The sequence below is a fragment of the Desmodus rotundus genome, chromosome 2 (genome assembly GCF_022682495.2).
Source record: "Desmodus rotundus isolate HL8 chromosome 2, HLdesRot8A.1, whole genome shotgun sequence".
In the NCBI taxonomy this organism is placed as follows: domain Eukaryota; kingdom Metazoa; phylum Chordata; class Mammalia; order Chiroptera; family Phyllostomidae; genus Desmodus; species Desmodus rotundus.
Genome location: NC_071388.1, coordinates 153,421,812 through 153,448,543, shown reverse-complemented (window position 1 = coordinate 153,448,543; position 26,732 = coordinate 153,421,812). Strand labels below are relative to the sequence as shown.

Here is a 26,732-nt window from a genome sequence, read left to right as displayed (position 1 = left end):
GAAGATGGGAATGAGGTAGCAGTCTGTGTGAGAGATGTAAAGGTGGGGAGTTTGGGGCAAAGGGGGGGAAAGTGGGGATAACTGTAATAGCATAAGCAATAAAAAAACAAGGAAAGGAAGTAAATGTGGGGAGTTTTGGTAAGGGTGGTGGTGAAGTTTGGGTGGGTGGAGACTTGATGAGGGTATCTATAGTCTAGGCTACCTGAGAAAGAGTACAGAGATCTACCACTCCTCACACACACCTTTCCAACCCCACCCTAGCAACTGTGTCTTTACTTTGCTCAGAGTAGGGACAGGGAAAGTCAATGGGAGCCCACTTAGAAATCTCAGTAACAAAGAACTGGTACTGGGGTCTAAGGCACAGTCTGGGAGATGGTAAACTTTGCAGAGCTTTCCATTTTCAACAAGGTGAAGGAAACCTCATTCAGTTCATTTTTAGGAAGAATCTAGGCAGATGGGCTCCACAAGTATGCATTTACAGATACAGAGAGAGAATTTTAGATTTTTTAAAATAATACATCAGAGAGCATACTTAAGTGGTTACTTACTACTTGAAGCAGAGAAAGATATCCAAGTCCTACATTATCAAAGTTTACTTTCACATTTTTCCACCTGGCAGTTTGATTGCTTTCTATGAGGGCTTTACACTCGCTGTAGTTGTTGACCACGCTTACATCAAACATTTCTCCAGTGGTGTAGTTAATACAATGATAAAACTTGCCAGCAAAGAGGTTCACTCCCATGATACTGAATATTAGCCAAAAGATCAGACAAACCAGAAGCACGTTCATGATGGATGGAATGGCTCCTAAAAGCGCATTGACCACGACCTGGCGTAAACATGAGGAGGAAAAACAGGTGAAAAGTCATCAACAAGTTTTACTTATTTTTACCTATTTTTAAAAAGAACGACAGTCAAATGCATCTGTCTTTAAGGTTAAATATTGAAAAGAAACTAGTCTCTGGTAGCTCTAACTAAAATTTTTAATTATACTTTGCAATAGGATAAAATATACTTTATATTGTAGAATGCTTTGTCAGGAGGTAAGGCCATGTGCCCATCCAATTTTTATTGAAGAATGGGACTAATTACAAATGCAAAGAATAATGAGGAGTACAAATGTTGACATGATTACAGAAGTAATGTCATCATGTGACTATTACAATTTTTTAAAATCATGCAAACCACACAATTCACTATCCAAAATTTGAGGGTAAAAGAGAACACATTGTGATCAATTTCCAGGGTGAATGAGGACACTAATAATAACCATTCCGAGAAAGCAAGTGTAAGGCAGGGCTGTGCCAAGCGATGTAGGGTAGGGGCACCCATTACATATAAAAACTCTGGAGCAAAGAGACAGAAGCATGACGACTGAACATATGATGAGGAGAAGGAGTTCAGAAGTCAGGAGATCTGGTTTGCATCACAAATTAGCTGTGCACCTTTCAGCATGCTATTTAGCTCTTCTGGACACAAGGATCCTCCTTTGCGGAATCCCCTTCAGAAGAAAATTCTCAAATTTTAAAATGAGAGATGACAGTAATCAGAACATTGGCTTGACTATGAGTAGCTATATTTTCATAAAATATTACACTTTGAGTCCAAGGGTTTCACTTGATGGCTTTGTTACTTGCAGCTTTCTCAATTAATCATGGCTTTTAAGGAACTTTTCTCGGCACATTTCTTAGTTCTAATTTCTTATTCCTCACGTGAACATTGAGCTAAATATCTTGTTCTGTACAAGCACACCTAAACTACATCAGAAATAAACTTTAATCAATGAATAGATGTGTAAAATATAGGAATGCATTAGCCTTCCTCAAATCTCTTATGGGAAAAGGTACGTGAAAATATATACACACATATGAATATATGAGTAACAATATCTTACAGCAAACAGGTACACCAAACAGGTACTTGACAAAAGGCACAATTCATTTGCAGATTGGCACCTCGAGCCTGTCCAGTAAAGGATAATATTTTAATATATTTGAGTGAAAGTAAGTTTTAAAGAACTTATTATATTGTTACTATTAGAATCTCAACTCTCTCTCATAATCCAGAGGTGCTTAGCCTTGAGACTTAATTTTTTAGTTCACTGCAAGGAATGCTCTGCTAATGCAAATGTGAAAAGATAATTGGTTAATGCAGTTATAATATTTCTTTTAAACCCAGATAACAAAGAAATAATACATGTGTTTTCCAAGATAGTCAAATCTATGGAAGGACTAAGGATTTAGATTCTTATATATGCAAATTGGATATAGAAAATATGACAATTATTCTAGTACTGAAAGTTTGATCCCATTTTTTACAAGAAAACTACTATTGCACAAACAACATTTTTAAATTGGTAATATGAAAAGAATTTAAAGGCAAACAATTCCTTTCCATGCAACTACGTGCCCACAAACACAAATCTACCCACACCGTTCATTTCTGGTTGTGTTTGCAGCATTCACAGAAAGCCCTAAATAATTACTTTCAAATATCACAAAAAGCATCATCTTTAAAAAGTTCCTTTTTAAATTACTAAATCCACTAAGACATGATATCATCACTTCCTTGGTGCTGAGGTGTGTGGTCTCAGGTTTTGTGCCTCCGGGACGACAGGACAGCACAAAGTCCACTCTGTTCTCTGCACCGCCTCTCTGAGTGAGTGTTACATTTCCACAGCTGACCTACTTTTTGGCCATCTCAGCCTGTGTGTGACAGCTGAAAGGCCGGATTTGGACTTTAAAAGGCTCAAAACATGTCAGCCATATGGAGCAATGAAGCAATGAGGAGACATGATTTGGTGGTTTTAAATTACAGTGAGTGGAATTTCCTGCATATTTATAAATGGAATATATGTAATTAATCCTGGCTCACATCAGAAACCTACACCATATGATGGAGATTTCCCACAGAATGAGAGACCTAGTAAGAAACAATCACTCAGGCATTATATTCTGTGAGTGTCCCCAACATCGTCAAGTTTATGGATGTTTGACAAATATTTTTGATTGGTTATGTCAGTACGAATATAGAAGACACAAATTCTCCACAAGTGTGTCACTTCTACGTACAAAATGTCTGTGTGTTCTTAACTGTAATTTCAACAAACTCGAAGGCATTTGGTCTTACCCTCATTCCTTCAAACCGGGATAAGGCTCTCAGTGGCCTCAGAGCTCTTAGTGTTCTGAGGGATTTGATGGCACCAAGTTCTGAGTAACCCAAGGCATTTGCAGTTAAGCTAACCAATGAGACCTACAGAAAAAGCAACACAATTTTCTTATTTTCAAACAAAAAAGCTTACACAGTGCAACCTTGCTCTATGCAATAACTAGTTCTCAAACTTTCCCGAGTATCACAGTCACCTGGAGGGCTTGCGAAAACATGGACAGATCCCTGGCAATCTGATTCAGTAGGTCTGGGAGGGGGCCTCATCATTTACATTTCTTAAAGTTTCCAGGTGAATCTAATGATGTGGTCTGTGAGCCACACTTTTAGAATCACTATTATAAACTTTCAGAAAAAGAAGAAGCTATACATGCTCTCTTTCCAAGATTCTTGACCAGAACATTTTTGTAAATTAAATGTAAAGCAAGAAAAATAATGACATAGATATGCAATCTTCATCTACAGATCTGTAAAAGTTTATCATTTCTCATGTTATTTACCAGACCTGAAAGGGAAATTAAAAATAAAACTTGGTGCAAGTATGCTAATAACGAAGCAAAACACTGGTGAATCTAAACATAAAAACATTCAGAAATGATAATTTCAGTTAAGAATTTCTTTATATTCATGTAGTGCTGACTTAATGCCTTTATTATTACATGGCTAATAACATCATGTAATTACATGACATTTTATTATAAATTTACCAACGTATCATAATCACATATAGAAAATAAAGAAAAGAAAAAGTGTAATTTATAAGCACATTATACAAACAAAAAATGGTATAGTCTTGGTATATTTTTCCATTGTTTGTAATGTCCAAACATGTGGCCTTAAAATTTTATTTATTGTCATTTTATTGACAGAAAACTTTTGCTATAATTCTATATGTAACTTTATATGTTATATTTAATCATAGACTTGCTTCAGGCAGATTAGGAAAAATAAAACAAAGATATTTTTCTCTCTTAAATTCCAATAACTCTCATTGTCTCTTCTACATTTTTTTCCTGTTTGGTGATAAAAACCCCATACTGGATTAGAAGTTGATATTTTTTTCACCTGAAACTGCAAAAAATAATTTTCTCCAACAAAGTGTCCATTTTTCTCTTTTGCTAACATATGTAAATTTTATTTATCAAAATCTGTTTTTAATTGTCAAGAAATTATTAAAATCAACAGAATATTCCCTTTACAATGCACTATTAAACACATTATGCTTTCCTGAAAATTCCGATGTTCTCTTCTATGCTCATGGTGAGCATCAATCTATTCCCTTCCCCCATCCCTTCTTCAGCAACATGTTTGAATAACTTGGGAATTTAAATATTAATTTGAAACCAAATCAATAATTAAAATAACACAGCATTTGACTGTTTCATCGATGAAAGTATATGCATTTAAATTGGCAAAAAAAACGTTTTGGAACTTTTTGTCTTTGGGAAAATGGGAATGGTCATTCATATTTGGGCACCTGCAGACAGTGTTTACGCAGTCCCTGCTCTCTATATACTCCAGGCACCATTGCGAGGACCAACATGCATCAGCACCTGCCAATGGAACAAAACAAGAAAGTGGAGAATACTCACATCCACAATCAGAAAATCTAGCCAGCACCAGGCATTGGTAAAATACATCTGAAAACCATATGCAACCCACTTGAGAAGCATTTCCAGGATGAATATGTAAGTGAAAACTTTGTCAGCATATTCTAACATGGTCTTAATGGTTTTTCGCTGCTCAATATATATATCTTCAAAGGCCTGTAAGTAAAACAATCTTATTAAATTTCATTGTCATAAACTGTCCTTAATTGAGCTTATTAGAAAAAACAGGCTGCAAGCCTCTTCTCAGGTGCCTAAGGCTGGAAGGCTTCGTGGTTCCCGCAGCTGCATTTCCCTATATAATTATCTCCATGCAAATGACTGCTGACTGGGCACTTCAATCAAACAATAAATTTAAATGATTTCACAATTTTATTATCAGGGTACCTCAGAAAAGCTTAAAAATTTTGACTGCCAGCTGCTTCTCTTTATAACAGAGAATCACTGCAAGTAGACCTGCTTCATTTAGTGCCGAGTCACTGGAATGTTCTCTCTCGCGACTGCAGATGCAAAGAAAGCAAGGGAAACTGGATTATAATTCCCCCCCTTCCTCTCTCTCTCTCTCTCTCTCTCTCTCTCTCTCTCTCTCTCTCTCTCTCTCTCACACACACACACACACACACACACACACACACACAATCAGGGCATGCCTAGAAACTCCCTCTGCCGTCACTTTGCACAGCTCTTTGGAAAGGGTTCAGGGACTGATTTGCAGGAGTCCCTGGGACTTCTGGAATGAAAAGCAAGTTTATCTAACTCAATCCTCTTACAGGAAAAACTCTGAGGGTAACCTGGTGGGCTGGAGTAAAAATAAAGGAAAATTTTCTTTTTTGAAGAAAAGGGAGATCTAGACTTCGGACTAGGGCTTAGCATAAGGGGCTTGCAGGGGTGTCCAAACTTGTGGCGTCTCTGGGCCACACTGGAAGAAGAGTTATCTTGGGCTATACATTAAATACAATGTGACATGTAATCACACACAAAAAATCTCATAATGGTTTAAGTAAATCTACGTTTTTGTGTTGGGCCACATTCATAGCCACCCTGGGCTGCATGTGGCCCATGGGCCATGTGTTGTACACCCTTTGAAAGGCTTTTCAGCTCAATTTATAGCTGAAGGTGGAAGCCGCTCAGGAGCCATTGTGCTACCACACTGGTGTACTTTGGTGAGCTTTGCCTGGGTGTACATGAGAACCAACAGCTACTACTATAAGGACACTAGTCACTAATAAGACTTCTCAGTTGCCTTTTTACTTGGCTTAAAAACACAGGGCTGACCCTCTTTGTTCTGAATACAAGGCAGGATGCAGGATTCTCAGTCAAATCAGAGGTGGATTGAGAGGTCTCCAGATACAATCAAACACTACTGACTGATTAAAAAAATAAGAGAAATGCAACCATGTTTGTCTTACCAAATGGGAAAAATGGTCACATTACTTTATTGCATTAAGTAATATTTTGACCAAATTGACCATTCCATTGAATGAAATCAGATATAAAATAAGTTTGTAATGCTTTCTCTTTGCTAGCAGTCCTTAATGATGTTAGTCTACTATTTATCATTTACTGTGATTGGCACCAGTGAATCAGCATGAACAAAACAGGTGAGTTCCCTGCAGCAATGGAGTTAATGTTAAGCAGTTTGATAATCCCATATAATGCTTACATAGCCATTCTTAATAAGAACTGTCTCTGTTTACTGAAAGTCAAAATGATCCTCCTTTTAAAAAAATTTTTATTTATTTATTTGCGGGGAAGAGAGGGAGGAAAAAGGGAGACAAATATCAGTGCCAGAGATGTCAATTGGTTGCCTCTCTCACACCCCCAAATGGGAACCTGGCCCACAACCCAGGCATGTGCCCTAACTGGGAATCGAACCAGTAACTTTTCCATTTTCAGGCTGGCACTCAGTCCACTGAGCCACACCAGCCAGGGCAAAAAAGATCCTTCTTTAAATATACAAAACCATACTGTTATGAGTTTGATTCAATCTGAGGCCTACTCCAGAACAATACATTTATTGAGCCTATTTATGGAGCCTCTCCAGTTGTGCTAAAAATATCATGCAGTCTCTCAGGCCTACCAACAACTTATGGTAAAAACATGCAATAGGAGGTTCATTGAGGGGAAAGGTAAAGGATCTCAGGTAAAGATAAAGGAGCAGATCCTATGTCACCTACCAGCGCCCCACTGCTGAGCAGAATCATGAAGACAATGAAGGTTTCGAACCAGTTGTGCTCCACTATTTTATAGCAAGTTTTTCTCAAGTTCCACCAGAGTTTTCCTTTACCTTCTTCTATGCTTATCTGACAACACTTAAACTTCCGGACACAGTCTAAAATACATCGAAGACAATAAAAAAGAGAATAGTCTTTGATTACGCACATTTCTGTTGGTGGGAGATTCATCTACATTATCTGATACCTTGTAAGTGACTTCATTTTTTAAGATGGGTTCCACTTATAAAAATAGAAATCATCTATATGGTTTTTAAATCATTCATTCCATAATTTTTTATGTTTATGGGACTATTACAGTGAATTATATTACATTAGAAAAACAGAGAAAAGTGAAATCCCCAAAAGCTGGTATTTCCGTCCCATTGGATATTATGTATATTTCAATTTTAATTAGTTCACATAATATAATATAAGCATTTCCTTTTTATTGTAAGTAAATAGAATATAAAAGTTTTCACAATACCTCTAAATAAGATTTCCAGACTTATCCAGAATTTATTTAACTATTCCACTATTATTGAATAATTACATTGCTTTAATTCTGGCTATTAGCAACAATGTAATGAACACCTTTGTGTAATTTGTGGACTACTAGATCAAAAATGTTTATTGAATACCTGCTGTATTCAAGGAATTATACTGGACAAATTTTAATACTAGAATTTGTAAAATACAGCCTTACTATGAAGAGAATGTGCGTTTTATTTATTTAAAATCCTCACCTGAGGATATGTTCATTGATTTTAGAGAGAGGCAGAGTGAGGGAGAGAGAGAGAGAAATATTGATGTGAGTAACATCGGTAAGATGCCTCCTATATGCACCCTGACTGGGGATCGCACCCACAACTTTTGGTGTGCAGGATGATGCTCCAACCAACCAAGCCACCCAGCCAGGGCAAAAGTGTGCATTTTAAGCAGGGGAGATTAGCCCACAGATTCTATAGTTATAAAAAGCAAAAGTTATCACAAAATAAATAAGGTATTGTGAGAGGTCATTGGCAGAGGTTAATTTCTGATATTGAGCTTTACAGAAGTAGTGGATTTGAGACTAGACTTCAAAGGCTGTGTAAGAATCAGTTCCAGTACATGCAGCCTGAAAGGAACACAGAAACAATGATACAAGTAAAACGTGGTGAAACAGAATTCTGAAAGTTGTGTGATGAAGAGAACAGGAATCAAGACTAGAAAACACACTTAAAGCCAATCTGAAAAAATGATTATGAATGAGTCAGAAATTTTTAATTTTATGTGCTGTCTAGTGGGGAAAACATTAAAGGATTTTTGGGGGTATGTAAGTTATGAAGTTTTACCTGATAAGAACACTGACTTAGAATTATTCAAGCCTATATTTAGAATCAGATAGATAGAATAAGGTGGAAAAGGAGTTAAGAGTCTGAGAGATACAGTCGACTGAACATTAAAGAAAGTTGAAGCAAAGGTAATGGCGGTGACAATGGTCAGGAATCAAAAGGTACAGCTGGGTTGATAGGAACGGGCAGCACGCAGAAATTGGTGGCTCCAGTGTGTGGGAGAGAGAGGAGTCGGGAGACAGGATTTTAGCCATGACAGAGGGCTCTTGTTCAAGGAATAGAAAAATGGAATACCTCATCTGCAAGGAGGATAATATTTTAGCACACAGATATTTATCAGATGCTACTTTAAAAACTAACCAGCCAGATCATATCATTTGTTTCATTAAAACTTAATGAAGTGCTATTAAATATTATTAGTTTATCATCTAAGAAATACAGGGCATATTCGTTGCTTCTTTGAGGCCAAGACCGGTTTCCCATAGCTGTTTCCCAAAGGATTGAGAAGAATTACGTGCTCTGAAAATATTCACAGTAATTAATTAAATGAAACTGTAGTTAATTTCCCCCCAAAAGGATATGAGATGAAAAAACATTGTTTAGCCAAAAAAAGACCAACGTCAGTGAGAATAGTAAACGCCAAAATATTGAGACCTCCGAGGTGGAAGGCAGGCAGGAGTGCCAAAGGGCCTGATCTGTGCCTGCTTTATTCTCAGATACAAACGCGGAAGCAAGTAAGACAAATGTTTCCAAATCATTAAAGTTGATTGATGGTATCTATGTGTTCTTCATTATTATTAGGTATAATGTTATGTTGGTAATATTTCGTTCATAAATGCTACTTTCAACTTCATAAAAGACAAATGTTTTTAGAATCATAATTATTACTGTGCATATGTTGTGACCATAAATAAGCTAACAGTCTGGGAAAGAGTAATAACTAATACTACAGAGAACTTTAGTGACTTACCACTTGAATGTTCTGTGAAGTCATAAACTTTTTTCATAATCGAGTAACTACACTGAAATGCATGCACGTGGTTTGAAGGAAATAAAAAAGAGTGGCTTCCCTCAAAATTTATGCTGAACAAATAGCTCTCCCACTGAAATTATTTTAAAATGGATAATTAATATTTAAATATTTATTTTACCAATACATTTAAGTGCAAAATCAGTAAGAGTATGCAACACAATCTTCTGTAATAACCTTGAAAGAATCTATTGACATCAATTGTGACTGCTAATGTCTGTATAATTGCATTAAAAAATTAGCTTAAAGTTTCAGTTAAAACAGTTTTAAAATTCATAACATAAACATATATTGCCCAAATGAAACTTCTTTAGAATTAGTTGTAATAAACTACTAACAATTTGAGGCAGTCATTATTATTAAAATAAACTTTTATTTCTGCAATTACTATATGGTATTGAATTTGAGATTAAGACATAGTATGAATTATTAAGTAGCTGTTTAATTAACTAAAAAATGAGTTAAAATGAAGTGATTCCCAGGGATTTAAAGAAACAGTTCTGTGCCTACAACAGTGGTTTATAGAAGAAATGTAAACAATTTTGTACCCTGTGGTTTTATACTACTTTTTTATGTCTTTTTATATCATTATTAGTGCATTCCCACACTGAACCTGGATTGGCCGGGTGAACAGGACAGCAGCAGACCTGACGCTGGTGGGAGCTGGACGCGTCCTTAGTGTGTAGGTTCCCCCCATTCCTGTTAGCCTCCACCGTGAGAACAGCCCCAGGCCGGTGTGTGGAGAGTCCGATAACAAACAGCACACTGGAGCTGAGTCACTCCAATTGTCTTATCCAAGGACTCAAAGTTGTGAGGGAGCCCAACCATTATCAGCAAAACTAGCTAGCTGGCCGTGGAATTATGATTATATATATATATGTTGTTATATGCTAAGAAGTTTTGGGAGATTTGATACACAGCATCATTGTTCAAGAGGTAACTGATCCATACCTCAAATAACCTACTTTTAGCTTTCTTAATAAAAGCCTCTTCAGATTACTCCAGTGGCATGGTGTATGTCCCGTATTATACAATATATACTAGCTCAAAATATATTTTGTCATTTAATTATCTATTATAATCCAGAACTAATAAAAACTTTTGACCTTAACAGATACAGGTCATTTAGGGACAATCTCAAATACATCCTTAAAAGTTAGTAATCATTATAATCTGATTAAACTAAACAGCAAAAAATAAACTAGGTACTTCCTTGACTTTTACATTTTTTCTTTTATTTTAAAAATCTCAAGAGAGATCAGTATGATTTGATTTGGTTTTCTCTTCTATTAGGTATTTTAGAAGGCCATCAAAAAACCCAGATAGCTGCATTTCTTAAAGTTGAACAGAATCCACAAAAATAAGAATATCTGATTACATAAATTAAATCTTACCTTTTTAAAAAGTCATCTTTGTTTTCATATAGAAAAAGTGCAAGAAACAAACGCTGTGAGATAGACATAGATGATTTAAAAGGCGGGGAGAGAACAGATGGATAGCTACGAGAAGTCTAGTGCATGTGTGTGTGTTGTTTCTCCTACCTTCTGTAAAACACGCTTCAGGTTCCAGGGATTCTTCAGGTTCAACCTCAGGCTGTTCTCCCTCTGCGGGAGCTCCTATATCAACTGTGCTGCCTTCAGATGAACTAGTTGCATTTAGCTTCTGAAAATCAATTCCACAGAAAAGCTTTTAAAATATTTTCTTTAATCTATAATACAAAAATTCAAAAGGCGTGCCCTCAAGTCTTCAGGATGCATTTCCTTGATCTGTAATTTAAGAATATCCTGAACATAATGCCAGTCCGCTTTAGTAGAGGTGGGGGGTCACAAGATTAGATACAGCACCACAGGACATTGTTTTCTTTGGAAATACGGTGCTAACAACTTCAACCAATTTTGATTAAGCCCATGTATGGAGATTCTGAAATAAAATCCTGCAGAGAGCTTATGTAAGCTACCGGTTGTATGGTTGTCTGTGATCTTGCTTTTATAAATTAGTTTGCAGATGGCATAGTGTGTTATTCTAAAATTGTGACCCAACCAACGAAAGCTGCATAAGTGTATTTTCATGTCAAATGCAGAAAAGATTTGTTCAGATGCACATAAACAGCAACACTCTAAATTTATCCACTTTTCATTGACATGAAAACATATACCTCCAGTTGTTATTAAATTTATTCTATAAATTTCTAATTCTGAAAAGAGCAGCACATTGTTAGCTTTATAGCAAGAGCTGATTTTTGCATTCTCTTTGGCCAATGCACTCCTGTGTTTCATTGTGCATTTGGAAACTACTTGTTACTCTGGCACTCCTACCTGTTTTGTTAATACAGGCAGAAATCATTCTTTGGTTGTTTTGTTTTCCTTTAGGTTAAATCAAATACCACCAAAAGAAAAGTATACTAGAAATAAGTTGCTTTAAACCTTGAAATGCAACCAACTTTAGCCAGGTCACGTCACTCATGGGTCAGCATAAATGAAGGCATTCCAGCCTTTAATCTGGTCTTAAAGTGGGGCACGGATGACACAGGGCCAGGTATGAGTGCCACATGGAGTCAGAGTAGTTTGGGCCACAGCATTCTCCAACCTGTTACAATGTTATTACCATTTACGCATAACATTAGGAAATGGCTGAGCTGATTAGAGCTATATTATAAAGGGGATGAGGTAAGCACATGATAAAATGCATGTTGAAGTATGCTGAACTATTATAAAATAGATGTTGTAGTCAGCACGAGAAATAGCCTACTCACATTTGGCCTAAGAATTATATGAATTATCCTGGGAAAATGGGTCCTTTATTGTATGAAAATAATTTTCCTTACATAAAACATTTACTTGACAAGTGGTGTTGATAAAGTGTTATATTGATAGATGATATGAGATTAAAAATGTTTTGCCCTTTGTAATTTAACAATATTAATGATAAAAGCATAGATATCATATATGTCTGCCTTCTTAGAACTAGTTTTGGGATTATTTTTTATTTTAATCAAATTACTTAAATCAAGGATTATATATTATAAGGTGCTTGTAGGTTGTTGATTTATTTTTCTACTCACCAAACATATCACAATACTAGACAGATACTCAACCAAAATATCTTTGTCAATAAAATTTCAATATATTTTGTTTTAAGATGAAATATCAAAGTGAGATTTATTACAAATATCCTAATTTTTCTGACTTTTTCTAATTTCCTGTTCTTTGTCTTTGATAAGTGTAGCCATGTTTATATACATTGATTGACTAAGAAATGACTTAATTACCCTCTCACCTACCATTCTGATTCACATGAAGTTGTTGTATGTTATGGGCTTGAAAATACTGGTCTTATCACTTGAAGGACTTTGAAACAATATAAATAATGAGAAAAACTGAAACACACTCATATCTGATCTAATTACAGAAAACCCACAGTAAGAGTTGGAAAACATTCCTCTTAGGAACAAGCATCACAGTACAAACACAGACTAGAGGAAGACATGGGGGTGGGCCCAAGTGAAAAGTGAAGACCCGTATTCAGGGCACTCCACATGCTCAGGCTGGCATTGGTTAACTACTGCCTCGGAGCCTACATCAGGGCTGGGAATACTGAAGAGACTTGGTAAATACTTTTTAAAAATGAATGAATGGATGGGTTAATGAATGGACTTCATAACATAATAAAGGCTAGCCTTTGACGATGATTAGGAAAAGTCATCAGACAAGTTATTCCAGGGAATTTTTGTTCAAAATGTTCAAATGTTTCCGGAAGATCCTGCAATATCAGCTTCTCAATCCTTTCACTTAGCAGTGACTTAGTATTGACAAAGAATTCAAAGATGCTTTTTATTGCAACAAAATATTTGTCATGTTATTACTTTTTCAAAAGTACAACATAGAGTACTTTCTATTTGTAGAAAACATCTCACCAGACTTAATCTTTTGAAGCGAAGATTGTATTTTTGACATCTCTGTATCTCTAGTACCTATCACCAATGTTTGTGTTTAATAGATGTTTGTTGAGGAAATAAATGAATGACTATTAAATGGGCTCTTATCCCACCACTAACTATTTATAATACCTCCTATCTAACTTCTACTTTCACATTCAAGGGGATATAAATAACATTTTGACTTAAGGTGCAGAGTAACACAAATCCTTCAAGATTCTGAACTATGTAAGAAATGACCAACAACTTTTAGAATTAAGAGTGCTGTCTCCACACCAGGCTCCCAGTTTTCTGACCCGAGATGAGTCTATGAAGTAAACTGTAGTTTAACTCTGGAGTCAAGAAAACCAAACCAATCATTTTGACAACGATTTCTCACTTTTCATTCTGTGTATGTGGATCTACACTCCCAGCAAGTGAATGGAACTTCTTTAAGGAGAGAAAATCTCCTCCTTTTCCATCCTTCTTCTGATGTTGAGCAATACAGGACCTACCTGTCCCACAAATTATTTGAAGAGTCTTACTTGGTTTACAAATAAAGAATCTAAGCTGCACATTAATCCTCAACATCAACCATTTCAGTATCTGTTAAGAGATGGAGATGGCACTTTAATCATCTTGTCAAAAGTCATGATGAGTCAGTGGCTGGATTCTAGACCCTCTGTTCCCCACTTTGCCAGGATTCCCTAGAGAATTTCTCTGATGACGGAAACCCAGTATTTATTAATTTAAAACATCTAGTAGATGTGGCATGTAATTGAACATTGTAGGTTTAAAATAGTTCTTGTGATATCATTGAGTCTTATGTCTCGTGACCATGAACCTACTATTAGTTCAGATTATATTCATATTCTTACGTGAATTAATGTAGAGCAGAGCTAAAGATATATTGGAATATTCCATGAACAAATGCCTACTGTAGACAATAATCCTAAGAGGTAGGCAAGAAATTCTGATTTATAAAACCTTTCTAGACAACCTCAATTCAATGACTTTTAAAAAAATCACATGTGGTAAATATCATAATACTATAAAATATGTTGACTAAAACAATTAAAATTTGTAAAGTGCCTATGAAAACCAAGTGAATCAAATTAAAATATAAAAATCTTCAGTTTCAGATAAGGTCAAAATTATAATCAATTCTAACAAAAGTGCAAATTCACCAGGTAGAACTGTCACACACACATAATTATATGGAACTATTAGTACACATACATTTAAAAATGTTTTCAAATAAAGGTTGCTTGTAATACTTCAATTGAGGCATCATCCACTACAAATGCCACATGAGTAAAAGATCAAAATATTAACTGGCTAGAAATAAACCAGTTCAATAGTTTCAAGTTCTGTGCTTGACAAGTTTTCTATTTCCCCTTGCTAGATTTAGATGGTCCGGTTCTCTTTTTATTATCTGAGCTTATGTATCAGCAAACAAGTACACTGAATGATAATGTTAGTGTAGCTATTCATTAAAGTATTCATATTTAACAAAATATGAATATACTCCAATGTCAGGATAGTAATGGTATCAAATAAGGATAGCAAATTTTTATTTGCTATGAATAGTATTGGCACTCATTTATTTTCAAGTGGAAATATTAAACATTTTTTAAGTGAAAAATCTCATTGCAGGGCTCCTATTATTTAAAATCTGCTGGATTCTTCTAAGAGCTGGGTAATTACAGTCATAGGAATTAATCAGGGCAAAATCATATTTTGCTTAATGATCTAATAAATAAATATTGTGGTATAAATATTTCACTTTGTATTTTTAAACATATACTTATTTTACTTCCAGCATCATTGATAAATAATTATTAAACATCAACATGCTAAAATAATAGTCCTTTCAGAAAGTAAACGTATTTGTAAAAATAAACAGAAAAGGAAGAGAAAACATTATTTCCTATTAAGTTTTTCATAGGCACATGTGTTTCTCATTATGAAATTATTTTTAAGAAAACTTAATTACTAAATATAGTATATAATTTAGAAAAAGAGTAGTATATTCTGATTTGGGTCAATAAAAATGAGATTTTTAAAACAAAAAGATTATTCAAACAGATTAAATCAAGTATTCTATATTTAACTAAAATTTTGGTTTCCAAGAATGGCAATCCTTTGTTCCACAAGGAGTTTAATTTTAATTTGTACATAAAGAGCTCTGGGTCACTTTACATGAAAGATCTTAACACTGAAACAACGAAAGTGATGCTTTTGCTTTCTTTGGGATAGGCTTAGGGCCAAAGTCACACTTCAGTACTCGAAAGGAATTGTTGGTGTTACCTTCTTGATAAGGAAGATGGAAAGAAAAATCAATAGTATCATTATTATGGTATCACATTATCCAGAAAATCTTTTATTCTTTATAACAAATACATTTCAAAATTCTCTGATGTATAAATCACAGAATCTTAAATCTTTTTCTTGGGATGGCAAAAGTCACCCTTACGGCCTACCTACCCATCAGCAGATTACCAGTGCCCTAAAAGACACACATATTTTTGGCTCATTTTGTTCTGACAGACTATTTAGAGCTATTTTTGTCTCTTAATCACTACACTACCCCATGGGAAAATTTTCCCTTGAGAACCACACATTCTCCAGGACAAAATCAGAGGTGGGTTCCTATTGGACCCATCCCACCATTGCTTACTCAAAACTTCCCTGCACATATTTTTCCCCTTCACCCTCTTAAGTATTAGAATTCAGTGTGTACACTCTTTTACGAAGTAGATAGTATTTCCCAAAGGAGGATCAGAGACCAATTAGAGAAAACTGGAAACTGTAATAATGTGTGAACTGAGATTAAATGAAGTCAATTTAAATCAGTTCCTATTTAGTTTGTATTGTCTACACTTAACTGAAACCAAATCTACTCTCCCTCATACACCTCTCTAGAAAGTTATTTGGAAAATGGGATACTCAGAGAATAAGGAGGCTGACTTATCTCTTTTCAAGAAACTGGGGTAAAAAAGCCATTGACCCAAGGAGTTAAATAATGTGCTTTTCTGAAATATTAATACATAATAGGAAAAATAAATTTTCTAGTCCTTGTGTATATGTGTTCCATTGTGAGCAATTATAATCCACAGGTCTCATTTTATATATAATTCCTTCAATATATGAGGCATTATCTCTCATGAATCTAGAGTTCCAGTGACTGAATATTTTGTTCCAAAGTATGAGAAAATGCTCCAAGAATGGCATGGTCGCCGCTCCTTCCAAAGGAGCAAATATTCTTATGGTAGGGTTTTTAATAGTTTTGATGACAGAAGGAGAAGAAACTGCATCTAAGTGGCAAAGTATTAATAGTCTGGAAAAAATAATTAAACTAGATTGAGTAACTTGGTTAGCATATTTTAGTGCAAAAATGTGATTTCAACATCAGGAAATGAAAAATCCACCAAATGGATCTCACAGAACAGTGTTATACTCATTTCCACAGTAACATGACCAGTTTCCTTCTTTTAAAAAATACCAAAAGAGCAAAAGCTCACAGTGATTCTCTTCCTATATAGAAGTCTGTAGTGCATGACAATTAAAATAATATTCTCTAGGAGAGAGCTTCCCAGCAGGTCTGGAAAAAACAGAGGACAGACACTAACACAAAGGACTGAGAAGAACGAGATAAAGAAAGTGGATTCTAGATCTATTTTCAGAATGAAAATGCTACCTATGACACTGTTTCTTTTATTTATTTCGTGTACAAAAATATATACTTCCTTTTTTTTAAGTGTTAGGAGTTTTAGGATAAACAACAGAATCTCCAAAGGGATCATATTCTAAATGTAAAATACTTCTGGTCAATTGCTAAATAAAGCAATGCCATTTTCTCTAAAATGAAGCAGACAAAAATTATACCCATGCTGCTAGCAGCCAAAACATAAACATTCCAATTCATTTACATTATTATAACATATAAATATCCTTTAGGAAGTTTGCCCATGAATAGAAGACTGCTTTAATTTATAGATTATCCTTAGAAAAACTTAATGACACTTAACAAAAAATTACCAACAAAGTATGTTCATTTAGCCTATATTTAAAAAAGGGTATTCGAAAAATAAATTAAAAAGGGGAGGATGGCAAGAAAAAGCTTTTCTGCAAGAGTCTTTCAAAGAGCATCTACATTTCTCCTTTAGGCTCTTAGCATGTTCAAAACTCTGTAATGTTAAATGGAAATTAAATAATCCATAAAGGCATGCACTTTTACCTTACACTCAATGTAATTTCTATTAAAAATCATTTTTTTAAAAAGTTTGGTTGCCAGACTTGCCTGACCATGCTTTATGACTCAGCATAAGAGCAGCTGTGCATGTTTTTATTTTACTGCCAATGGATGGGCAAGGAATGTAGCTGAGTAACATGCAGGCCAGTCATAATTCATTTAGAAGTTGATTATATTTATATATGTACAACTTGCTTGGGTAACCTGGGTAAAAGTGGTGGCACGAGCCTCTGGCTGGTTAAAAAACACCGGAGCTGCACTCTTGATGGCTCCAGCTTGGTTTTACCCCTGTGAGAAGTAAGAATGGTAAGCAGTGAAGGTCACCATATTGCACCAGTAAATTTCACTTCCAAAAATCATTCAAGCATGCCTGCAACATTATTGAAACTCTCAAGAAAAATCAATCATTCAAAATCACAAAGTATAAAAGGAATTACATTAAATAGAGTAAAAATAACATAGGAGTTAAAACATATTTGATTATGACATGAATTTAAAATGAAATACTCTAGAGAATCTACAGAACTATCGAAGAATCACACAACTTTGGCAAAGACAAAATAGAAGAGGATTTAGCTCAAACTCCTAAACCACCTCTGCATCTACTTGGTTAATCTACCTTATAAAAAAGAAGTCATTTAGGCATTCCAAACATTAAAAACTGCTCCACTTTTTTCTTTTAATATTTCTGACCACTTAGCAAAGAACATCAATAAACCCTCATACCATTTCTTACAACTCTACATGTGATATTTAACAGCATAATCCCATCTCACCAGTTAAGAAAAGGACCAGATGAAAGTAACCTGAAGACAGAACACTAAAAAAAAAATTTCATGTGGGAATATTTTGAATTTTGATAGTTCCTATTCTATTTCATTTTCTAGTGTTAGAGTTACAGGATAAAATACCAAAAGTTTAAAACCTGCACATATTCCCATCCTAAACTACTGTATTGCCCTAATCTTTTATTAGTTTATGAGCTCATATTTAGGAAGTTTAAGCCACAATTGAAATTTTCTCCAAATAATAAATTTTAAAACCCAAGTAACATTTTCTAGGGTGGGAGGTATTGAAAGGACTCTACAGCTGAAATAATGAAATAATTCTATTTACAATGGGAAGATCAGTTTTCTGTTTCCAAATCCAAAGTACTGGCTTGATATATATATCATTTTGGAGTAATTAACTCAAACAGAAAACAGATGCCAAACATAATGGTTTGAGGTGAGGCAAAATACATGGTATTTTGAAGAAGGCTTAGACTTTAAAAATTTCTGAATAAAGAAGACACAATGTCAAGTTAACTAAACCTCAAAACATGCCAAACAGCCAAAAGTTTAAACCGACTGATGGCTTCGACATTTGATTTTTTGTAATTTATGCTACCTTAAAATTAAACATATATAAAAATAAAAATTGACTTCCCTTACCATAGGGGAAATATTAACTGTCAGGAATAATGTCAAAACAACAAGAGGGGGGTGCATATCAAAATTTAATGACCCAGTTTTATTTTTAGTGATATACAATACCAGAAATTAGGTCCTACCCTTTCAACATAGCCCCAGCAACTATGTTTATCCAAAATTTTATTAACCACATCTTAACATATTCAGTTTTAAAATAAAGGTCTTATTAGTAAACATTTTAGTTCAATTAACTACAGTAATTCTTTGCCCCAGGCTATAAGGTTTTAAAATATTCCCTTTAAATTTCATCAGTTATTTTGTGAAACTAGTAGCTATAGCCTTATTACTTATATATTAATTTTAGTACCTACATTTAAACTTTCCCTGAATTTATGCTTAACATCTACTTCTACCTAATCACTGAATTACTACCTATCTTATAAACAAGAAAGAATAGAAAATAACATATTCTTCAGTAATTTCAGAGAATAGATATAGGAGTACTGACTGAAATATCTAAGGTTCCCTTCTTAGAAATATAATTTTGCTCATAATTTTGTTACCTGATCCCTAATTATTGTGACTTTGTTACACTACTTAAATTTTATCCATTAGTGCTTCAAACTCCCCCAAATCATCTTTCTTAGAATGAGAACAATAACAGAAGTGTTTATCTTCTTTGTCAATCAATTCAAACAACAAAAAAAGGATAAATCTTTGGTTTTGGTTGTTATACAAGCTTTAGTTACTAGGAAAACCATCCATATTTTTGTATAGTTAAACTATTAAACACTGAGAATTTTAATTCCTTCTCATCTTTACTCCCAACTCTGTGCTTATTAACCTATACATAAACCCAAACCATACTCACTCTGGCACTCATACTCTTCTGATAAATCAAATAATACTTTCAATTACTAAGACTCTTATTTTAGGTGGTAAATTCACAATTTACATTCTATAATATATTATGGCTTTTGGTTTAAGACATCACACACTGGGCTGAGCAGGGTTAAAAATATTTTCAACACAATTCCTCATCACTATATTTACTTCCTCAAAAATTATTTACTTCAAAAAACATGAAATTATATGTAAATGTCAAGCCAAGATTCCAATCAGATTTCCAATGAATAAGTATGTGTGAGCAAACTCAATAAGATCACATACTCTCATGAGGTATTCAATAAGAGCCAAGAATGTAGCAAAATCAGAATTGGAACAACCCTCTCGCCAAGTATTTTTCTAGTGCAGATGGAAAAAACCACCATTGTGGGAGAATTATAAGGAAGAAGGTGGACAATCTGAGGCATTTTTACAAATCTAAAATTATATTTAAATACTTAGATAATTCATATTCATCTGCATATTAACATTGTCAATAATTAAAAATAGTAACACTTGAAAAATTAGTCAGCATATTATTTGTATAGCTATATTTTAATCTATCATCAATTTATCACCAATTTTCCATAGAAAATGTATCAGTAGATAATTCTCATTTTCTTATTGAAAGAAATACATAATTTTAAAATAGTCTGATAGACTGATAGTTTAAAGCATAATAACACAATATCTTTTTTTATTTCAAAGTTCCTACCTCTTTGCTTTCCTCCATATCTGACTCGCTGCTGAATTCTTCAGTGTTTAAATTTTCAAAGTCAGATTCTCCAACAGCAATTGGTACAGTCACAGTGAGGCTGGGGTTGTTTATAAACGACATGTAATCACTCTCATCCACGACATATTTTTCTACACTGCTGCCTATGCCACTGGTAGTTCCATTCCCATCTTTGAGATAATTGAGGTCTTTGCCTATTTCTATGGTGGTATGGTTAGAGATACAGCTGTCTTTTTTGTTGTTTAGATCTTCAAGAGGTTTAATTTCATCTAAAGCTTTTTGCTTTCTAACAAAGGCTTTCTGAATAAATTCACGTATTTTTCTTTTAACATAATCAATTCCTTTCTGCATTCTTCCCACAGCGATCTGAAGATTGTTCATTTCATTATCATCATCAGTGGCAGCAAGGTTGTCAGAACTGAAGGAGCTCAGGAGCAAGGCCAGGAAGAGGTTCAGGACCTAAAACACAACAGGAAACTAGGTGACCAAACATTCTATGTTTTCCAAAATTATTCTTAAACTTACTTTTTTGGTAATAGGTATTTTTCTGTAGCTCCTAACAAACTATCCTGGAAAAAAAAATGAATGAAATGAAAACCTGGCTAATATCAAATGATTCTATTAACATTATTTTCTTTTTAGTCATTGCAAAATTACTGAAACCATTATTGTAGAATACATCTTTATCATTTCATTCTAAAAGAGAAATCTTAGTTATCTAGAAAATAGTACATTGAAAAATAAAAGAAGTTTTATTTGGGATACTAAGTAATTTGCCCATCTGGATTTTCCAGGACAATAATAATTTATTACAATTTTATACTTAAAACCAGAGATACACTATAATTTCAGTATATTTAAATTATTTTATTTTTATGTGTATTTACTAACTTTTCCATCTAGATAACTTGCCAGATTAAGAAAAATACACTTTTTATTAGATCAAAATCCATGTTATTTATATTTTGTTTAAAAAAATCATGGCCATTAGATTTATACAATGGTTGAAAATACTACAAAGAAGTGGTTATTATAGCATAATGATGTTAATGTTGAGTCTAAAATTGTGGAGTAAAGGTATTCCAATGAATAAGACCACTAGTTAGCTTATAACCTGTGTCTCCAAAACTAGGCCTGGCTGGTATGAATGAGTGAAAAGATTAGTCAATATAAACACATTGTGTTCTCAGAAAGAGGTAACTTACTAAGGAATCGGGCATGCACATGGGCACAAGACTAAATCACATATGGTTTTTCAGGATTTGACTGACAATGTCCATGAGTTCTTCATTATCCAACCATTCAGAAAAAAAGAAAAGATATAGCAGTAAAGGAGGTGAAAGACAAAAAGCAATAGCACAAAAGGAGAATCCTGGGAAACATTTTAAGTAAAACTCCAGTGAAAAGGATGCTGCATTCTTACTACATTCCTATCTTTTCAATAAACTAATGAGGCTGAGAGTTCCTTTGTCTAACTAGTTAGTCTAATCAATGGTGGTAAGAACGGGAACACAACATGCAAGGTCCCATAAGGACCGCACTTAGTTTTGGGAGTCTGTACTGACACATCCCTCATTTACTATGCCGTGACTGCTGCTATTCACACCAAGATCTGCCCCTTTATATCTGGAGTTTACCAATAATCTATGTTTTATTGTGATATGTGTTTGATTTATTATTTAGATGAAAAATAGATAAAAGAAAAAGTCCTCAATTTTGGTTTTTATCCATAATGAAACTGAATATTGATGGCATATTGTTTTCTTGACTTGATTGCTTAAGATTTATTAATGTATCCTTGCCTATTAGGAAATTTTTCTCAATATAATCAATCAAGCCTCCCAAAGTGAGATCCATCTTATATTTGTTCTTCTTACTATTAGTGCAAGTTATCTGTTTGTAAAAGTGTCATTTTTACTGTATTTAAGTGGCTTGCCCTTCTTCTTCATTAGAATTGGAGTGCTGGGAGAGAGTTGAGATTCTGTCCATTATTAACTGCATGGCAGAACCAACCTGAGCCTCGGTTTTCTCATCTGTAAAATAAATACAATACTTTTCCCAGTTCCTAGCTTATAAGAAAATTGTAAGGATCTATTAAAGAATCTGTGTGGCTCTCACGCAGCTACTGGCCCACAGTTAACACTTGAGAAAGTTTGAGAAAGGTTAGGTGTTGTTATAACCCAACCTACCTCTGTGATACTATCATTCAGTTTATCTTATTTTCCTAAAATATTTATGTGAGCCCGATTAATCTCTTTGTCTACATCTCCTTTGTTACCAAAGGGTGTATGCATAACAGCTGACCAAAGTAGTTGGTGAAATCAGTGTTAATTTAAGGGAACACAGTTCAACAAGCTCACTCAGGGATTGAAACCCTGGATTCTGTTTCACAAGATGCTAACTCACTGAGTGCAATCAACTCTTTTGTAAGTCCCCCGAATTAGGTCCTTGTAATAATAAATGTTTTACCATAATTTCTATCTTGGGTCCAAGATTGAAATACATTATGGATACCAATACTTTTGCCATCATAACTTGTAAGAACCCAAAATTTCAGGTCATTCCTGTGTGCTGATTCTCTTCCTCCACTTAGAGGGGAGACTGAATCAGCTACTTCTATAAATATCAATCTTCAAAAAGTCACATGGTTTTTCTGTAGCACCTGCCTTGAACCTGCAAAAGGATCATTGGCCATAGTGTCTAAAACCCAGGAATGGCTCACAAAAAAATCCTGGCCTGGGGAAGAGCAGCCTGTGGCCCAGCCTCTAGCTTGCCTGCAGACCAGACATGCCAGTGATCACTCACGCCACTAGTGGTGGGGCCCCATGTGGACCTCAGTTGTGTTGAAAGGGGGTTATGCGAGTTCTTCCTGGGGGTCTTTTCCCTCTTTGGTGAGGACGAGAAAGAAGAGTTGTAGGAGACAGTGCATCAAGTTCATTCAATCTTATTTCAGCAAATGTGATATGAACACATTTTCTTAATAGTGGTAAAGTGATATGTTACTACCTTAGCTACTCCAGAAATATATCCAGTATATCACAAAACAAAGGAATTTAAAAAAAATTGATAGTCAAAAAAGGAAAAAAGAGGTTTTAATTTTTTTTCTTAAAGGTACAGATTTTAAATTTATGCCAGTAGACAGAAATGGTTATTTTACAGGCTCTATCTTTTTATGCATATGTAGCTATCTAAATTAATATTAAATGCCACCCATAGGTATAGATACTTCCTGAAATTCTGTTTTCAATTTTAATCCTTTGCACTGTGACATATCAGAGAGATGTATCTTATTTCGGTAATCTAATAGGAGACATGTGATATGTTGTTTCTTTCTCTTTAAATCCACTCTGCATTTTCCTGGTACATAAATTTTACCAAAATACCACTTGTTCTTTTTCATTTTCCTGATAAAAAGCCATCTGTAGCTTTGAATAACCTACAGAAAAAAATCCAGTTTTGTTATGCACAGTCAGCCTTTTCATAAATTAAAGTCTACACAGCCTGGGATCAAACTTACTTTCTACCGCTGCCACTATGAATTCCTGTTGTGATCTGACCTGTTCATGCATTGTCATCAGCAGGGACTCGGTTCTCTAGATTTTCTTCTCTTCTTCCAATGCATGTCATATATATTATACTCATGTAATTTATAATATATTTCATAGTATATATTATGTAATATATAATCAAATCTCTAATACAAACCTATAGCTTTTTCTTTGTTTCTATTCTATTTAACCTTATGGCTATTTGTTTCTGTTCTATGAAATCTTGTACTTTTCTGAAAGCAAGTTGTATTGTGGAGTGTGGTAGCTTTAAAATATATTTACAAGTGATTTGATGCTCCTGTCTTCAAAAGTTAAAGCCTAGTTCCTTATTCTTAAGTGTAATCTCTTCTTAGTGACTAGTTTCTAATGAATAGACTATAGCAGAAGTGACAGTGTGTGACTTAGAGATTAGAACATAAAGAAGGTTTTCTCCTTGCCCTCCCTCTTTATCACCTGCTCTGGGAGAAGCCAGTTGCCAAGTCACAAATATACTTAGCAACCCTCTGGAGAGGTCCATATGGACAGGAACTGAAGTCAATAGGGAACTAGGACCCCCTGTCAATAGCCATGAGAGTGAGCATTCTTGGAAGCTGATCCTCCAGCCTCAGTTAAGATAACTGGGCCCTCAGCCAACATCTTGGTATCATCTTCTCCTAGATCTTGAGCCAGAACCACTCAGCTAAGCTGCTTCCAGTTTCTGACCCACAGAAACTATGAGACAATAAATGCTCGCTGTTTTGAGCCACTGGTCATGTTTCATGTTATCTTAAGAACAGGTCAGCATTATCTAACCTATACCAAGTAAATCTGAGTACGTATATAAATAAAAGGATAATCTTTTGTCTCTTTTCCCTCCTTTTTTCCTAGATTTGGGGAATTTGGGGTTACTTTTATGTGAAATGAAATTGTTTATAAATTACATACTCTACAATATTACTTATCACAATCCTTGTTCTGCTACACTGGAATGGGATCTAATCAAGCAACTTAGTATAACTCTTAAATATAGAGTGTAAGAGCCTAATTCTTCCCACAGAGTCTAGGCCCTTTATGCCCCATGCACTGGGTCCACTGTTTCCTGATTTCAAAGGTCTTCCTTTCTTCCTACCGAGTTAAAACTTACACCTCAATTAAAGATATTTCAGGTCCAAACTGTTTGACAAAACATTTCCTGCTGATCCTTGCCATTGTAAGGCAATTTTTCCATTTTGTGAACTTAACATATAGCCTTTGGTTTTTACATTTTTGACAAATACTAGATAGTTTCTATTTTTACACCCATTAAGTAAATGTCCTATCACCATATATATTCTTCTGTCATCTTTCCCATGTCTCCAAGACTCAACAGAGCTGCTGGGCATGGTTCATGTTACATAGAAATGATAATAAGTGATTCTTGAGTCAATCTTACTTAATCATACTATTGTTCCTAGTCACAGAGGACCTCATGTACTCTTAATGGACTGAGAAGATCACTATTTTTTTTAACTCTAATTTGTAGGAAACTCAAATTTGAAACATTTTCAAGTAATACTGTTTTTACTACTTATAAATAAAATGATTGTCCTTAAAACCCTTCTTAGCACAAGAACTGAAAGATAAAAGCCAGAAATGGCCTTCTCCATGGAATAGAAACTGGTATTGGTGATGAAGAACAATTTTGGCTCCAAAGGTATCCTGAGAGTTTATGTCACAGTTCCTTTTGTGTAGTTCATATGCGTGATGACTGGGGGTTCACGCTCTTGTGTGAGATGTGCCTCCCTCAAACATTTTTATGACATTGGCATATTACCCATAGGAAATGAAAAACTATTTATGTTATATATGTCAATTACACCTCAATATGGACAATATAAATCATTAAAAACTTCTAAAAATAATATGTGAATTTCGGTAGTCTACACCTGGCTCTGCCATTATGAGTACTTGAGAATTGGAAATGGCCTTGATAAAGAAAAAACATGCAAACATTGCTCAGTTGAACATAATTTTATATGATTACATTATATTTTTTTGAAAAGGAGAAAAAAGTTTTTACGCACCACCAGGTTTCCAATGACCATGACCATCATGAAGACAGTAAGGCACATGGTTTGGCCAGCGACCTCCATGCAGTCCCACATGGTCTCTATCCACTCTCCACACAGCACGCGGAATACAATCAGGAAGGAGTGGAAGAAGTCGTGCATGTGCCAGCGTGGGAGCTCACAGTCATTGGAAATCTTGCAGACACACTCTTTGTAGCTTTTTCCAAACAGCTGCATGCCGACCACGGCAAAGATGAAGACGATGATGGCCAACACCAAGGTGAGGTTCCCCAGGGCCCCCACGGAATTGCCGATGATCTTTATTAGCATATTCAGGGTGGGCCAAGATTTTGCCAATTTGAAAACTCGGAGCTGGAAACAAAATCAAGAAGGTTATTACTGTCCTGTCTTTTAAATTTATAAATATTTACGTGTAAAATCTACAATGTCTCAATTGTAGGGTGATGGATTATTTTTGTGTCACAGTATTACCTAGAAAATGTATCTAGCTTTTCAAATGATATCAAATAATGTAGCTTATTTGATATCATGGGGTATTACTCATTTGGAAATAGTCTATATTATAAATAAAATAATTACATTATA

The 26,732-nt window shown here is 34.7% G+C and overlaps 1 protein-coding gene and 1 non-coding gene across 4 annotated transcripts in view; one reads left to right on the top strand and one right to left on the bottom strand.

The window, feature by feature from the left end:
• The window catches only part of LOC112322182 (sodium channel protein type 2 subunit alpha), a 125,720-nt gene that overhangs the window by 14,405 nt on the left and 84,583 nt on the right, over window positions 1-26,732 (bottom strand). For all 3 annotated transcript variants that reach the window (XM_024579762.3, XM_071220663.1, XM_045187342.2), the window contains 7 exons: window positions 26,142-26,498; window positions 20,531-21,010; window positions 10,892-11,012; window positions 6,951-7,105; window positions 4,759-4,932; window positions 3,131-3,253; window positions 549-830 (listed from right to left, as the gene is read on the bottom strand). In XM_024579762.3, coding sequence (XP_024435530.2) covers window positions 549-830; window positions 3,131-3,253; window positions 4,759-4,932; window positions 6,951-7,105; window positions 10,892-11,012; window positions 20,531-21,010; window positions 26,142-26,498 — 1,692 coding nt within the window. The remainder of the gene's footprint in view (window positions 1-548; window positions 831-3,130; window positions 3,254-4,758; window positions 4,933-6,950; window positions 7,106-10,891; window positions 11,013-20,530; window positions 21,011-26,141; window positions 26,499-26,732) is intronic.
• LOC112322315 (small nucleolar RNA U13) lies at window positions 25,796-25,901 on the top strand. The gene has a single exon (XR_002976631.1). It is a non-coding gene; the product is annotated as a small nucleolar RNA U13 (small nucleolar RNA).